At 74.1% G+C, this 15,980-nt stretch overlaps 2 protein-coding genes across 4 annotated transcripts in view; both read right to left on the reverse strand.

The window, feature by feature from the left end:
• Positions 1-1,155, reverse strand: part of THRAP3 (thyroid hormone receptor associated protein 3) — a 34,782-nt gene extending 33,627 nt beyond the window's left edge. For 2 of the 3 annotated variants that reach the window (XM_074926139.1, XM_074926135.1), the window contains exon 1: positions 1,089-1,155. The gene's annotated coding sequence lies outside the window, so the exon portion shown is untranslated. The remainder of the gene's footprint in view (positions 1-1,088) is intronic. The other variant, XM_074926136.1, reaches the window with a different exon arrangement.
• Positions 1,156-1,896: 741 nt separating this feature from the next.
• MAP7D1 (MAP7 domain containing 1) lies at positions 1,897-15,957 on the reverse strand. Its single transcript, XM_074926126.1, has 17 exons — positions 15,804-15,957; positions 9,510-10,145; positions 9,313-9,381; positions 8,508-8,671; positions 8,096-8,210; positions 5,151-5,273; positions 4,884-5,026; positions 4,628-4,761; positions 4,288-4,547; positions 4,036-4,210; positions 3,802-3,961; positions 3,486-3,590; positions 3,328-3,381; positions 3,156-3,213; positions 2,905-3,022; positions 2,624-2,829; positions 1,897-2,535 (listed from the first exon to the last, which is right to left on the reverse strand). The coding sequence occupies exons 1-17, from the start codon at positions 15,856-15,858 to the stop codon at positions 2,525-2,527; spliced, it is 2,586 nt and encodes an 861-aa protein (XP_074782227.1). The 5' UTR covers positions 15,859-15,957; the 3' UTR covers positions 1,897-2,524.
• Positions 15,958-15,980: the final 23 nt, after the last annotated feature.

Consider the following 15,980-nt stretch of genomic DNA (forward strand, 5'->3'; position numbering starts at 1 on the left):
TCACACACACACAAGCAAACAGAAGTGAACCTGCACCTCCCCGGGCTGCTACACGGAGTATCGCCTATTCCAAACTTAGCACATCACCTCCTGGCACATAAACGCACTCAGAAAACCATTCAGGAGGCAATTACAGCGACAAGTACCTTGTGGAAACTTTGAAATATGTTTATGGAAATCTCAAACACGTTAATTTCCCCAAAACAACAAAAGTTAGGGAAACAAGCCCTCATCAGCCTGGTGAAAATGAAGATTCAGGGCTCACACGTGTCTCTGTGCCACTGCAAAGCCGATTCCACCGCATCACCTGAGGTTCCACCAAACTTCAGTTGTAAACACGAAGCATAGAGGGGAACGCGAGTGAGCGAACCCAGCCTGCTGCACCGGGAACCGTACGGTGCTGAGCGCCGGGGCATGAGCCCTGCGAGAGCTACACACCCTCGGGGGCGGAGGCCCAGCTCACGGGGCCACAGCTGCGGACCGGAGAAGCTGCTACTCCTGCGAACTGCCGCTCCCCGCCGCACCCCCCAACCGCCTCCCTCGGGAACACGGGCAGCGCCTCCCCGGCCGCAGCGGGACACAGGCCCGAGCCAAGACAGGAAATCTCCGCGGACAGGCCCGAGGCGGGGGAGGAATGTCCGGGTACGGGGCCCCGGGGCCAGACCTGAGCCGGAGCGGCACAAGGGCAACCTCCCAGCCAGGCCCGGGCCTGCCCCCACCGGCCACGGGGACGCGAGGAGGCGGCGCAAGGCCTGGCCCGGCCCAGCCACGCGGCCCCGCTCGGGCCGGGCGCAGGGCGGCCCCGGGAGCGCCCCGCACCGCGTCCGAGCCTCGCCCGGCGTGAGGAGTGGCGGCGGGACCGCGCTCGACACACGGCGGCCACCGGGGAGTCAGGGAGGGCGGCGGGGGGGGGGGGGGGGGGGGGGCGCGGCGCAGAGCCACGCTGAGGCCTGGGGTGGGGGGAGGAAAAGCCCGGCCGGGGCGGGCGGCGCGGCCGCAGAGGACCCTCGAGACGAGGCAGGAAGGGGAAGCGACGAGCCCGGTGGCGGAGGGCAGGGCCAGGCCCCGCCGGGCCTACCCGCACTCACCAGACCCCGCTCCGCCCGCGGCCTCCTCAGCAGCCAGGCGCCTCCGCCTCCTCCTCACGCACTTCCGGTTCGCGCCCGCGCGCTGCCCGCCCGCGGGGGCTGCCGGGACCTGCAGTCCGGCCCCCGCAGCGCTCGTTGGCTGGCGGCGCCGCGCGGACTACAACTCCCAGCGGTCACCGCGCGGCGCGTGGCGTCATTTCCTCCGCCGTCCCGCCCCGCCCCTGGCGCCACGGAGGGGGCGGTGCTTCCGGTGGGGAGGGGCGGGGCTAGGCGGAGCGGGGCGGCCGGGAAACAGCGGCGGGCGCGGCTGCGGCCCCCGGTGGGCGGCGGCGATGGCGCGGGCCCGGCCCAGCCCCTCCCGCCTCCCCGGCGCTGCCCCCGCCCTGCAACGGGGCGCGGAGCAGCCGGTCGCCGAAGGGGCCGCGCATGGGCGACCGCCCCCTCCCTGCCAGGCCGCGGCCCTCCGGAACCGGAGCCCCCGGGCTCCTCGCGCCTGGCTTTCCCCACCCGCGCTGGGCCGGTTGCAGCTGCCGAGGGCCCTGAGGCCGGGCCGGGGAGGGCGCAGCTCGGGCTGGGCCTGCTGCTGTGTGGGGAGGGCAGCCGGGATGAGCCCGGCCCGGCCCCGGGGGGGAGCAGGGACCTGACAGAGCAAACGGCGCTGGGGGGGCTCCAGGAGCGAGCCCGGACACGGGGCCCAGCCTGCCCCGCACCTGCGGGGCCTCCAGGAGCTCAGCCGAGGTACGGCCCGGTGCCCGCAGGCAGCAGCACGGTTCCCCTTCCCCCGGGGACGCAGCGAGGTGAGGGCAGTTGTCCCAACTTTTTATTGTTCGCAAAGGTTGTCCAGATGCATAACACTGTCACAACGGCACGGAGAGCGGCGCCGGCCAGGCCCCGGGGAACGCGGCACGGGGGCACCCAGCGCACACGCAGACACGCGTGGGGACGGGTGGGACGGGGAGCGACCTGCCCCCGGCCAGGCTGCGAGCCCCCAGAGCCCCGAATCCTCCCGCCCCACGCGGGGCCGGGCCAGGCGAGCGTCCCCGCTGTCTGGCCGAGCTCTATTTACAGTATTCACATACATTGTACCCAGCAAGTTAAATAACTACATTATTACACCACACGTCTGGGGCGGCTCTGGCAGGCTGCTAGGGGTGGGGGTGTCAGTCTGATAAGGTGCATATTTAAAAAAAAAAAAAAAAAAAAGAACGAAACGAAATAAGAACGAAGAGAGAAACCAGGCGTCCCCGCAGGAGGCTGGCGGCCGCCTCGCTGGGGTCCCACACGGCCCCGGGCTCCCCGCGGCGGGGCCAGGCGCGCGTGGCGGGCGGAGGGGAGCGGCGAGGTTTTTCTTCTGACAACAGCTACGGTTCTGCGCGGGCGTCCGGGGTGGGGACGCTTGCGGTGGCCTCACAGGGACGTCTGCCAGGGCCTGGCCCTCACAGCACCTCTGTGGGCAGAGGGGAGGGTGCGGCGATAAGAGCGGGGTGGCCGCGGCAGCCCCCCGGCCCCCCCCCCCCACGCCTCCCGTCTCTCACCTGTCACCTGGGGGGGCTTGACCACGGCCTGCTTGAGGAAGGGCTCCTTGTCACCGAAGGGGATGATGCTGCCAGGGCTGCTGCCGTGGTGGGAGAGCTCCAGCAGCTCCTGTGACCCCTCCGTGCCCGAGAAGCCGTTCTCGTGCTTGCCGGGCTGCACACCGTTCACCAGGGCTGCCGGGGACGCCACCTCCTTGGCCGGGGGGCTGTGGGGTGGGAGGGCTGGGGTCAGCCAGGGCCCCACCACCCCCCGGCCCCGCCCCGGCCCTCCCTGCGCTCACCTTGGTGGCAGCCCCTCGCCCGCCAGGCCCTTGGGCCCCCCCGGAGTCCCCACGCTCGGCCTCTCTGTCTCGGGGAGTTCCTCCTCCTTCGGCATCGGCCCCACGCGCTTCTCACAGCCTGGGGATGGCGGCAGAGCCCCCCCCCAGCTCAGCCACGGCCCCGGGCAGGAGCGTGGCTGGGGGGGAGCATGACGGGGTTGTGGCTCCGTGGACCCCAGAGGTGCGGCAGGCTGTGGGAAGGGGCCACGTACCTGGGACATCCTCCTGCTCAGCCGCTTTCCCATTCACCACCTTCTTGTCCTCCTTCTTCTGCAGGGAGAGGGGAGCCATGAGGGGCAGCGGCGGCTCCGGGCAGGGGTGGGAGGGCTCTGCAGAGACCCCGCCATGTCCCCAGCCGCCTTAGGACAGGGGACAGGCACCCACCTTGGTATCTGCTGTGTCTGACTTGCGCGTCCTCTTCATGATCTCTTCCAGGCGCTGCGGGGCAGAGAGGGGCTCGTGCACTGGGGGCCGGGCAGGACCCCTTTCAGGGGAACCCCCTGCCCCGCCACCCGCCCGGGGGTGCCCCCAGCCCTCCTCACCTTCTTCCTCTCCAGCCGCTCTTGCTCCTCACGCTGGAAGTGCTTCTCCCGCTCCAGGCGCTGCCGCTCGGCCTCTTCGCGCGCCCTCGCCTCGGCCTCTTCCCTCTGCGGGGCGGCAGGGACGGATGAGACAGGCCAGGGACAGAGAGGGGGGACAGGGGGGACAGCACAGCCCTGCCCCACGTCCCCTCCTGCCACCCCGGCCATCGAGGGCCTGGGCTGGTCCTCTCCATCCCACCAAGGGGGAAACCACAGGAGAGCATCCCTGCCTTCATCCCCCATCCCGGCTCTTCCTCGCCGTCCCCCGCACCCAGACCTGTCTCTGCAGGCGCTCCGCCTCCTCCCGCTCGGCCCGTGCCCTCTCCTGGGCCTCGCGCTCCTCCTGCAGCCGCCGTTCCTCCTCCCGCCGGCGCGCCAGGGCCTCCCTGCGGCTCTGCTCCTCCGCCGCCTGCTGCGCCCGCTCCTCCTGCAGCCGCCTGCGGGGAGGGTCCCTCAGCAAGGTGGGGGGCTGCGGCCGGGGGCCGGGGAAATGGGTGGGGGCAGCACCCACCTCTCCCGCTCCTCCTGCTCCCGGCGCTCCCGCTCCTCGCGCTCCCTCTGCTCGCGGGCCTGGCGCCGCTTCTCCGCCAGCAGCCGGGCGGCCTCCTCCCGGTCCGTGGTGCCAGCTGGGGGTCTGCCTGGGGGGGTGGCTGCTACGGGGCCAGGGGCTGCAGGAGCCGGGGGGACTGTGGGGTGCACGCAGCGTCAGTGCTGCTCCTGCTCCCCCCAGTCCCACCGCCCCCCCGGGCCGCCTCGTACCCACCTGCTGTCGGCTCTGTGGGCACCTTGGGGGGCTCGGGGAGGGCAGGGGGGGCCAGGCCCCGCTCCTCCTCCTTCTTCTCACGCGCCTTCGCCTGGCCCTCCTGCTCCCCCCGCTCCTCCCGGGCCCTGGCCCGCACCTTGGGAGAGGAGTGGGCGCTGCGGGGCAGGGGCGGCTTGTGGGGAGAGCCGAGGGCCGGGCTGGGGGACGCCGGACGGGCTTTGGGGGTGGCAGGGGATGAAGGACGGTTCTTGGGGCCGGGGCTGCAGACAAGCAAGAGATGGTGTTAGCGGGGCCGGGGCAGCCCCCGGGGCGGGGGTGCGGGGGTCCCGGCCGGACAGACCTGCTGTCTGCTGCGGGCAGGAGCCGGGGCTGCGCCGCCGGCAGCGACTGCCGCTTCTTGAGGCTGCGCTCGCGGGACAGGGCGCTGCGCTCCTTGGCGTTCTCCCGCTCCTTCTCCTTCTTCTCCTTCTTCTTCTGCTCCGGCCGGGGAGAGACAGAAGCAGCGTCAGCGCCGGGCGCTCTGGCTCAGCCGGGAGCCGCGTCGTGCCCCGCGGCCGCCCTGGCACCGAGGGGTCCCCGCGGGAGGTGGCACTCACGGGCGAGGACTCGGTCCTGCGGCGCGGCGTCACGTCGGGGCTGCCGGTGGTCCCCTTCCGCCTCTCCCAGCAGCGGTGCTGCAGGCGGTGGTTGTGGCAGGGGCTGAGGGGGCTGGCGGAGGCCGAGCGGGGGCACACGGGCACTGGGGGCAGGAGGCATCGCGCCGTCGGGACAGAGCCGGGACGGCACCAGCTCTCTGCTGGCTTCAGGCACCCTCGTCCCTGCGCCAGGACCCGTGTGGCCCCGTGCCCCTCCCCGGTGCTCACCCTGCTCCTTGCCGTTCCCAGCCAGCGTCACGGCGCTCCGGCTGCGCGCGAGGAAGGACAAGGTGGGCGTCATCAGCCGGTCCACGATGCTGCTCTCCCACGGGCTCAGCTGCAAGCTCCGGTCTGGGGAGGGAGAGGACCCCTTAGTGCGCCTGTGAGCCCCCCGCCAGGCACCAGCCCCGGCCCCCCGCCCCGCAGCTGCCCATTGGGAGGGAGCAGCCAAGCGTTTGCGGCAGGGCCGGGGCAAGTGTGTGGGGTCCCCGCGGCCCCCCACGGCCGGCTGAGCAGGACGAGGGGCCGTGCGGGTGCCAGTGGGCGGCTGGGACGGCGCTGTGGCACGACGACGACGCTGTCCCCGCACGCTGCAGACACCCCGGCCACTGCGCACCCGCAGCACCAGGGTGCAATCCTGCTGAGGCAGCCCCTTCCCCTCCCGCCCTCTCCTCGCACCCGGCGCCGGCGCACACCCTCCCTCTGCCCCGTCCTGGTGCGATCGAGCCCCCTGCCTGCCACAGGGATGCCGCGGCGTGCCCCCACCCCGAGGGAGCCGTGCCAAAGTCACCGAGCATGACGCGGGAGCCAGGCCAAGCTCGTGGCACCCAAGGAATGGTGGTCCCTGGCCACACTGCCGGCTCAGCCGGGCACAGGGCTGCCACTGGCTGCCCTCCAGCACCCATCACTGGCACCGAACACCCCACGGGTGCACGGGAAGCACCCCCAGAGATGGGGCCACTCTGCCCCTCTCCACTGGGGCCTCCAGTCAGGCCGGGAGCAGCACCCCCTGCCAGGAGGGGAGAAAACAGCCATGGATGCAGCAGCAGGGACAAGGCACCAGCTCGGGGAGATGCTGCTCCCACCCCAGAGCCCCTGGGTGCCTCTCCCCAGGCTGAGCCCCCAGCGCGGGGCTGGCAGGAGCCGCCCGCGTCAGCTGCTCCGGCTATTTATACCCGGCCGGGACGGCGCGCGCCCATCGCCAGGCAACCCCGAAACACAACAGCAGCCCCGGCGCTGGACGCAGCCCCCGGCACGGCCGGCAGCCCCGGGCAGCTCGCCCGGGGCCGGAACAACCTCGCAGCACCCAACGCAGCCCCGCGCCCACGGCGGCACTGGGTGCCGGTGGGGACGGGCGTGGCGGCAGCGGGCACCGGCCCCGTGCCCGGCCCCGAGGAGGGTCTGGTGACGGGCAGCCCCGCTCTGTGGCTGTGGCTGCACCCACCGGAGCTGCCCCGGGGCTGGGAGCCAGGGCTCCCGGTCCCCGTCCTGGCGCCCCATGGGGCTGCCACCACCAGCCGCTCCTCTTCCTCCTCTTCCTCCTCCTCCTCCCAGCCTGCACACGCAGCCTCGAGGAGCCGCCGGCCGGCTCCAGCCTCCTCCCGCAAACAGCAAACGGCTTCTCCTCTCTCAGCCGGCACCGTGCTGCAAGGCAGGGCCTGGGGATGGGGGACCCTGGTCTCGGGGGTCCCCAGCGCCGGGCAGGAGCCTGCGCTGGGGCAAACACAAAGGGCTCTTACTTCTACTGGGAGAGTTCCAGAGGGTGGCAGAGGATTTGGAGAGCCGCTTGTTGATTATAGAGTCGACGTGTTTGGGGAGGTTTACAGCGGACACCGAGCACCGGCTCGCACCTGGAGGAGGGAAAAGACACAAGGGCATTAAGGTCCCGGGGCCAGGGCCGGGCCCCCCGCATGCAGCATGCACAGCCGCGCTGGGGCACTGGGGCGGGAGGACGTGGCACAGAGAGCAGGGCCAGGAGACGCTGGTGTCCGGGGACACGACGCACGGTGCTGTCATCCCGCACGGTGCCTGAGCCCCGGGGGGGGTCGTGCTGGAATCATGCAGGGATCTCATCCTCGGGGAGCCAGGGCGGCTCCCGGGCCCCGCCACGCCAGTCTCCCGAAAAGCAGTTCTGGGAGCCAGGTGGCCAAGGACCTTGGCAGCACTGGGCGAGCAGCCAGCCTGGGGGAGCGGGCTGAGGGCAGCAGGTCCAGACAGACGCGGGACAACGCTCACACCAGTGCCGGGTCACCCTGGCAGTGCCAGGACGGTGCTGGTGACCAGCAGCACCTCCCCAGGGCACTGGGATCCCTCTGACCCAGCTGGGTGCCACCCCACAGGCACACAGGTCTGTCCCCGAGCGTGCCACGAGCCGGACACACGGCGCCCGGACAAACAGCCCAGACAAACGTAACCAGAACACGGCGCCTGGACGCACAGCCAGGGCTGCCACAGCTGCCCCACGGCACAAACCAGGCAGAGAGCACCCGGGGGCACAGCGCTCCCCTCTGCCAGGCAGTGCCAGCGCCCGACAGAGCAGCCCTGTCCCCTCGGCGGTCAGGGGACAGGAGAGACCTCCACACGCCCAACCCCGCGGGGTGTCCCCGGGGAGCCCCGAGGAGAGGGGCCAGCTGGGCTCAGTGCTTCGGCTGCGGGGCAGAGGGCACGGCTGAGCCTCCAGCAGCCGCCGCAGGGGCACGGCACGGCCAGGCCCACCCAGGAGCACACACAGCCACGGTCACCCTCACGTTGGAGCTGGAGGGGCCAAGCGCTGCCCCCACCCAGCCTGGGGACAAGGGGACACGCCACAGCACAGACCAGCGAGAGACAGCGACGGCCTCGCACGGCTCCGCAGCCCACGCCTGGCTCCTCCCGGCTCCCGGAGACCCGGCCAGTGTGGCCACGGCACCCCCGCGGGCAGCCAGGCTGTCCCCAGACACGTCCCTGCGCACAACGGGGACCGTGACGCCCAGTCTCCAGCTTCCACCCAGCCCCACGAGAGCAGAGGGACCCCGGCGAGCCCCGGCACAGGCCGTGGTGACGACAGCACGACCCCACGGCAGAGTGGGGCCGAGTGGGGGTCTTGCCCTCCCCGCACAGAGCACCGCAGAGCCGTGCCCAGCCGCCTCCCGAGCCGCGGGGCCCCGGGTGCCCTTCCCCAGCCTCGCGCTCACCGTCCTTGTGCGCGGGAGAGCCGTGGTGCAGGGCCCCAGCCCAGGACCATCGCTGCTGCCGGATCTCTGCCCATGTCTTCTTGGCCGACCGCTGGATCGCCGCCTCGTAGCGCTCCTGCCCGAGGGAGAGGGTCGGGGTGAGGCTGGCGGCTGGGGAACGGGGCTGGGACCAGCCGGAGCCCCCCGGCACGAGGCTATGGCAGCCATGGGGATGCCTGGAGGGAGACGGGGCAGCGATGCCCACCCTGGCCAGGGCACGTGTGCCCAAGGAGCCCGGCACCACAGAGGCTCTGCACTGTGAAGGACAGGGACAGCGGGCAGCCCCCAAAGGCCACAGGATCTCCCCAGGCAGCACGTCCCCAGTGTGCCACCCCGGCCCCCGCCCGCTGTGCCCGTGATCCCCCATCCCCACCTTGTTCTTCTCCAGTTTCTGCCTCTGCCGCTCCTCCAGGACGGCGCGGCGCTTCTCCGCCTTCAGCCGCTGCTCCTCCAGGCGCTTGCGCCGTTCCTCCAGCTGCTTCTCCCGCAGCAGCCTGGCCTTCTCCTCCTTCTCCAGCCACAGCACCCTCTTGGCGGCTGCGGGAGGGAGCCGGGGCAGCGGGGTCACACCCGAGGCACAGCCCCGGCGAGCCCCGCGGTCGGGACGCGTGCCCGTGCCGGCGGCGCGGGGCTGAGGGCCGGCTCCAGCCGGGGCACAGGGCCGGGCTCCCTGGGCGCGCGGGGCTGGCGGCATCGCGGCCGGCCGGCAAGGGAGGGGTTTGGGCGAGGACAAAAGGGAGGCCGGGAGCCCGCCGAGCTGCGCCGCGCCGGCAAACAATGGGGGAATGAGGGTGGAAAGAGCGCGGGGACGAGGAGGCCCCATGCGCGGCGCAGGGGCCCCGTTCGCCCGCTGCCCCGAGCTGCTGCGGGGCTGCCTGCAGCTGCCTGCGCGCGGGATGGAGCCGAGCACTGGGCTGGTGGCACCCACGACGCGGGGGGCACCCAGACCGCGGGAGCAGCCGGGGGAGCACGGCGGCGGTGTGCCGAGGCGGGGGCAGAGCCACCAGCACAGCAGCTCCTGCCCGGGCTCAGCTCATGGCAGCTAATGGGATTGTCCGTGACCCAGCAAAGCTCCTTAGCTCCTGCCCCCCCCCCCATCCACTTTCCCTCCCTGCGCTGCTGGGGGGAGGGGGGTCACCAGCCCCGCGCGCTCCCCCCCTGCTGCCCCGGCCCCCTACCCAGGTACTTGGCCCTCTCCTCGCGCCGCTCCTTCGCCTGCTTGTGCCGCGCCTGGGCCTTCTGGGCATCTGCAGCGGGGAGACAGGGTCAGAGCGGCGCCCGGCCCCCCCAGGCCTGGCTGGGCACGGAGGCACCGAGCAGCGCCCGTGGGGTGCCGGCATCACCGGGGCACCCCTGGCCCCCCCCGGGCACCCACCTTGCTTGGGCCTGGGGCTGGTGGCAGGAGCTGACGAGGCTGCAGCTGGGGTGGGACGGTCGCTCCGGGGGGGCACATCCTTCGAGGGCCCGGCCGTGCCACCCGGGGGGCTCTTGGCATCAGAGGGGGCCCCTTCTTCAGCAGCCGGGGCTGGGGGTTCGCTCCCGCGGGGCAGTGTCTCTGCCGGGCACGGGGCGGCAGCAGCGTGGACGGGGACCGGCTGGCCGGCGGCGTGGGGGGATGCCTCTTCTTTGGGGTGCTCCGTCAGAGGGGGCCGGGGGGGCCCCGGGAGGGACCGGTCACACCAGGGGGGGACACTCTCTGCCGAGGGGGCCACAGCTGCAGGGATGGGGGAGACGGGCTGTCCCGATGGCGTTGTGGCTGGAGGGACGGGTCGGCCACGCTGCGGGGTGCTGCTCTCGGCGGGGGGAGTCACGACTGGGGGGCAGACGGGCGGCCTGGAGGGGGTGACGGCTGCAGGGACGGGCGAGACGGGCTGTCCGGGGGGGGCGGCGGCTGGAGGGACGGGTCGGTCGTGCTGCGGGGGGGTGCGTCCTCCCTGCAGGGTGTCCCCAGGCGAGGGGGGCGGTGAGGCGGGGGGACACACGCTGTCTCCCATCAGGGACGGCGGTTTCCCTGTGACACAGGCAGAGCAGAGCAGGGAGGGTCACTCAGTGACTGCCCCGGCCCCCCCAAACACAGCCCACGGGAGCAAGGCTGTCCCTGGCCGCAGGGCTTGGGGACGGTCCCCTGGTCCCCCCAGGAGAAGGCAGCGGGACCCCCACCCAATCCCTGCTGCTGCCCCCGTCTCGGGGGGCACCCACGCCGCCCCACGCCGGGTGCCAGGCTCTGGGCGCACAATGCACAGAGGGAGCGGCCGGGGCTCCGCCAGGCACCGCCGCCACAAAGCCGCCCTTCAGGCGACAGCTGCCACCCCGGCCCCGCCGCGGGGGGACGCGGCGACAGAGACCCCGCGCAGGCCCGGGGACCCCCGCGCTTCCCCGGAGGCCGCGGGGCAGCTCCCGCCGGTGCTGGCGGCGCAGCCGGAGGCAGGATGGGCGCGGGCCCGCGGCCTGACGTCACCGCTCGGCCCATGTCCCCCCGCGCTGCCGCGGCCGCGCCGCCATGAACTCACGGCCCAGGAATGCACACGAGGCCGCCGCCACCACCAGCAAACAGCCCCCTCCCCGCGGGGGCCACTGGCTGCCGCGGCGTGGGGCAGGTGGGGGGCACGGTGCCTGCTCTGTGCACCCCGAGGGGAGCAGCCCCCCCGTTCCGGCCAGCCCCAGGGGAGCCCGGGGGAGCCCAGCACAGCCCCCGGCGCTGGGGACGCGGTGCCAGCCGCCCCGCAAAGCCACAGCACGTGGCCTCTGCACAGGGTGGCTGTCACCAGCCCGCGGTGACCAGCGGCCGTGATCCCCCCCCGGTTAACCAGCCCTTTGCAAACGCACCTTTGGGTGCCCGGGAAGGATGCCCGACCCGCCCTGCGGCACCGGGCTCCACCCCGCAGGCACCGCTGCGGCGTGTGCCCGGCTCCGGCGGCGTGGGACGATGGGGACACCCGCGACCATGGGGACACCCGCGACCGGCACCCGCCGGCCCTGGAGAGCGGCGCTTGCCGCGGGGTGATGTCACACACCGGGCTCGGCCGTGTTTGCAGAGCTCTCCACAATCTTCAGCGAGGGGCAAAGTGTGGGCTCTGCAAACACGGGCTGGCGCCGCTCCCCCACCCCGCGCCGGCGCCCGCCGAGCCCCAGGCCGCCGGGGATGGCACCGCCAGCCCCCCCCCGCAATGCAGGCAGGGCTGCACCCCATGTTCCCCGTCCCACGGCAGCACCTACCTGCCCAGGGAGGGGCTGGGGGTCCTGCTGCAGCCCCCCAGCAGGCCGGGGCTCGTGCCAGTAGGGTTCACCCAGCCCAGGCTCTGCAGGGACACAGCCAGTCCCGACCCCCCCACCCCAGACCCCGGCAGCCTTCCGGCTATTTTCTGCCGCAGGAAGCCGGCCCGTCCCCTGGCCCCGATCCTGCACATCCCGCGTCCCCGTCGCTGCGCCCCGTGAGGTGACCGTGAGCCCAGCGCGCGGCCGGGAAGGTGCCAGGGCTGCTGACGACGGGGGGTCCCCCACCCCGGATCCCCGGGGCTGCCCCAGATTGGCATGCGCGGGCAGGGGGGCTCGGCGGCCCCACAGGCACCGGCGCCGAGGACAACACCCGCAGTGGCACCGTGCGTGTCCCGGCAGGGAGGGCTGACCCCCAGGAGTGGAGCTTCAGGGGCCGGCCGACGCCTCTGGGCCACTGGGAAACCTCTGTGCCAGGAGCCGTGGGGGGGGACGGCGGGTGCCCCCTGCCAGCCTGCGCCGCCGGGCACAGAGCCCCAGGCACAGCCCTGGGCAGGATCCGTCCCACCCCATGGCCAGGGCAGGGCCGCTGGGCACGGCGCACAGCCGGGGCCAGCCCTGCCACCATCTGTCCCTGTCGCTGCTCCAGCGCGGCAGCTGCCCTGAAACCCAACGCTGCCTGCGCCCAGGCGGCGCGGGCGTCCCCTCTCCCCCGGCCGGGGCATTCCGCAGGGGATTAGCTCCCTGTCCCCCGAGACACACAGGCATGGCTCCCCCACAGCCCCCAGGGCTGCTGGCACCAGGACGGGCGCTGTGCCACGGCTGCAGGGTGACGAGCTGCCCCCCTCGAGGATGCGTCACCCAGTCACCCACCGCGGCTCCTCCCGCGGGTCCGTGTGGCACCCGCGCCCGCAGCACCGAGCGCCGCTGGCACGGCCCGGTGTGGCGTCGCTCCGCGGCTGGCACATGGCTGGGGATGCTCAGCCAGGCGGCGGCTAATTCCCCGGTGCCGTCAAGCGAGAGCACATCGAGGCCCCGCGGGGCGCTCCGGTCCGAGCAGCCCTCGTTAACCGCCGCCGTCCCCGCAGGGCGCTTCCCACGAGGGCGGGGGGGCACCCGCCACGCTTTAACCTCAGCTCCCCCCGTCTGCCGTATCCTCACGTACCCGCTCTGCGGCACAGCCGGGGCCTGCCACGGGCTGCTCCATGTGCAGTACCTGCCCGGGGGGGCATCAGACAGGGCCCCCCTACACTGGGAGAAGAGGACGGCAGGGCTGGCAGGCACAGCAGGAGCCCATTGGTGGCTGCTGCAAAGCCACCCGGAGCAGCTGGTGTCACAGTGCCCGGCCACCGGTCCCCGACCACACTGGCCATTGCACGAGTCCCTGCAGTGCCCAGGGATGGGGCTCGGAGAGGAACCCCAGCCCCAAGAGCCACCGCCGCGTCCGCAAGGCCACTCCCCGCAGCCCATGGGGACACCCGCGTGCCCGGAGTGCCCCCAGGCCCGTCCCCCTGCAGCTGCTTCCCAGGTGCCTCCCCCGGCCTCGATGGCAGCGCCACGGCCGAGGGGGGGGGACGGGTCCCCGAGGCCTCTCCTCCTGTCCCTGTGCCGAGCAGGGGTGCAGCCGTGGCCCCGAGGCCGGGACTGCTCTGCGGGCGTCTGTCGGGACAGGAGAGCGCCAGCCCCAGGCCGCCAGCTCGCTGCGGGGTGCCCAGGGGTGCTCAGATCCCCGGCACTGCCCCCGATCCCACACCACCGCGCCACGTCTCAGATGTGCTCCGGCATCGAGCCCTGCCCCGTCCCACCCAGCTCCCGGGACTCCCCCGCCGCAGCACCCCTCGCACCGGGGTGGCGGGACGGTGAGCAAGCAGCCCCGGGCGCAGCACTGACGCACACCCTCTGCCCCGCTCACGCACACGGGCAGGGTGACCCCCCCCAGCCATCAACAGCAATGACACCCCGTTCCCCGCGGGGGGGGTCCCGCAGTGCTGCTGCCCACGGCCACCCCCACCCTGGCCCCGGGGCAGCGCCAGCACCGGGGCGGGGCAGGTCAGGCTCCGGTGCCCCACGTGCTGCCCGCAGCTCTGCCGCGGCGACGGGCCGCCAGGGCCGGGCAGGAGCAGGGCAGGAGGGGTGCAGGCAGCAGCACCCCGGGAGGGCACAGCCGGGCAAGGGGGAAGGGGCACGGGAGGGCTTTGCCCACCCGGCTGAGGCCACGCTGCCTTTGCTGGCAGGGCTGGCTTGGGAGGGCTCTGTGTGGAGGACCAGCCCCCCCGTCCCGGGGTCCATGCACCCCCCTCGGGGCACCGGGAAGGGTGGGTGTGGGAGCAGCCGTGGGGGAACCACGCCAGCCCCGGCTGAGGCCGCCGAGCTCCTGTGGCTCAGCACCCAGCCGGCGGTGACGCGCCAAACCCGAGAGCAGCAAGGGGAACTTGGGAGACGGGATCTCGTGGCCAGAGCGGGGCCAGAGCCAGGGGGGTTCCAGGGTTTAAAATACAGGCGGAGGAAAAGGCCTGAGCTGCTGCTGCGTCCCGGCACCCCCAGGGCAAACGTTCCGTTTGGCGGCCGTCATGGCACAGCCCCAAACGGGCCGAGGGCAGGGGCAGGCAGCACCTGCCTGCCGTCCATCCGGGCAGCGCCGGCGACAGGAGGTGCCCTCGTCCTTGGGGCGACCCGTGCCGAGGGCCGCCGGCCCAGCCGCGCGCCCAGAACCCGGCTGCGAGCATCACGCGGGCAGAACAGAACCTGGCTCCAAGGCAGGGGGGGGGCTCTGCGCCGGCCTCTCGGGGAGCAGGTGCCCAGCACCTCTGAAAAACGGGTCCTGAGCCCCCACAGCGCGGATGCGGGCACCTACCAGGGCGGGGGCTGCGCAGGCTCCGGCTCCGCTCCCAACCCTCTGACCAGCCAGAGCTGCGCGAACTATTTTGGCCCTGGCACCACGGGACCGTCACATCACGGCTCCGCGCATCACGTTGCTCTGACGGTTTCGCGGCCGCGGCTCCGCCGGCGTCCCCGCGCCGGGAGAGCTCCGGTGCCGCCCGCTCCCAAAGACGGGCGCTGGCTGGCACCCAGCTCGCCCTGCACCCTCCCTCCCCGCCGCGCCGGAGGGAGAAGAGCCGGAGAATCCCGGATGAGCACGAACTCCCGCCCGCTCCTGCCGTGGCCCTCGCCCCTCTGCCCTGCCCCGGCGGGTCCCGGGCCCTGGAGCCAGGACGCGGCACACGGGGTGGGGGGACGGGGGGGAGCAGCCGGGGCCGCGCGGCCACGCGGGTCACCCCACTGGAAGCGGCGGGGACGGTCCCCGGGGCGGGATGTGCTGCGGGGCCGCCCGCGCTCCCCCGGCGACGGCCTCGACGCCCTCCGCTCGCCGTAGAGAGGCCAACACCTGCCCGCACCGGGGAGCCCAAGGGCGGGGGGGCCCGGCCGGGAGCGGCCGTCCCTCCCCACCGGGCAGCGGCGGCCTCGGGAGGGGCGGACAGGCCGCGCCGGGGGACGGATGGCGGCGGCGAGCGGGCCCGGCCAACATGTCCGCAGCGCGGGACGCGCCGCCCGGGCTCTTCGAGAGCCTCCGGGGAAGGGCGAGCGACGCGGCGGCGCGGCCGGGGGGCGGCAGCGATCCCTCCCCGCCTGCCCGGCCCCGGCGGCCGCGGGCCGGGAATCCCGGTGCGACGGCGAGCGGCGGGGGAGGGGAGCCGCCTCTCCTCTCCCTCCCTCCCCCGGCGGGGAGCGGCTCCGCTGCTCGGCCAGAGCCCGCGGCCGGGGCCGGCGCCCGGCGGAGAGCAGCCAAAACAAATCCGAGCCCCGAGCCTCGGCCCCGCCGGCCGCCGCCCTCCCCGAGCGGCAGAGTTCATCCCGGGGCAGCGCCGGGGCGGGGGGGGGCAGCGCCTGAACCCCCCAACCCGCCGGCAGCCGCCTCTGCCCCGGGCCGGGCCGGGGGGGGCGACCCCGGCACAACCGGGACACGGACCCCGGGGGGGCCGCGGGCAGGAGCCCCCCCCCCCGCCCCGCCGCAGCGCGGCCTCGGGGGGGCCGCGGGCCAGGCCCCCATCTCCCGCCGGCTGCCGGGGAAGAGTCGGGCCACGGGCAGGCGCCGCCGCCCCGGATCACCCCCCCACACCCCGGGAGGGCTCCCCAAGGGCGGCGGGGCCGGGGGCCGCGCCGCTCCGTCCCACCCCAAGATGGAGGGGCCGTGCCCGGGCTTTGTCCCTCCCGGGAAGGGCGCCCCCCCCCCCGCCCCGGCAGCGCGGCCCCCCGGCTCCCACACCGCCCCCCCGGGCCCCCGCCCCGCGCCGCCGCATCCCCCGGGCCCGGCGCCGCCGCATCCCCCGCCGGCAGCTCCCGCGGCCGGTCCCGCGCCCCCACGGCCGCATCCTGTACCCCGACTCCGGCGCGGCCCCGCCGGTGCAGGAAGGGGCCGGAGCCGGTCCCGGAGCCGCTCCCCGCCGCGGAGCCTTACCCTGGGCCGGCTGGGGCTGGGGCTGGGGCTCCCGCCCGGCGCGGCTCCTCTCCATGGCGTGGCGGGGAGGCGCAGGGGGCTGGCCGAGCCGAGCCGAGCCGAGCCGAGCCGAGCCGAGCCGAGCCGAGCCGAGCCGAGCCGAGCCCAGCCGCGCCGCCCCGCTCCCCCCGGCCCGCG

The sequence above is a fragment of the Athene noctua genome, chromosome 24 (assembly GCF_965140245.1).
Source record: "Athene noctua chromosome 24, bAthNoc1.hap1.1, whole genome shotgun sequence".
Lineage (NCBI taxonomy): Eukaryota > Metazoa > Chordata > Aves > Strigiformes > Strigidae > Athene > Athene noctua.

Coding starts and splice junctions, on each gene's coding strand:
- MAP7D1 (XM_074926126.1), bottom strand. CDS start 15,858: ATGGAGAGGAGCCGCGCCGGGCGGGAGCCCCAGCCCCAGCCCCAGCCG. Junction 9,382..9,509: donor CAGCCCCAGGCCCAAGCAAG/GTGGGTGCCCGG, acceptor TCCCCGCTGCAG/ATGCCCAGAAGGCCCAGGCG. Junction 8,211..8,507: donor AGAAACTGGAGAAGAACAAG/GTGGGGATGGGG, acceptor TCCCTCGGGCAG/GAGCGCTACGAGGCGGCGAT.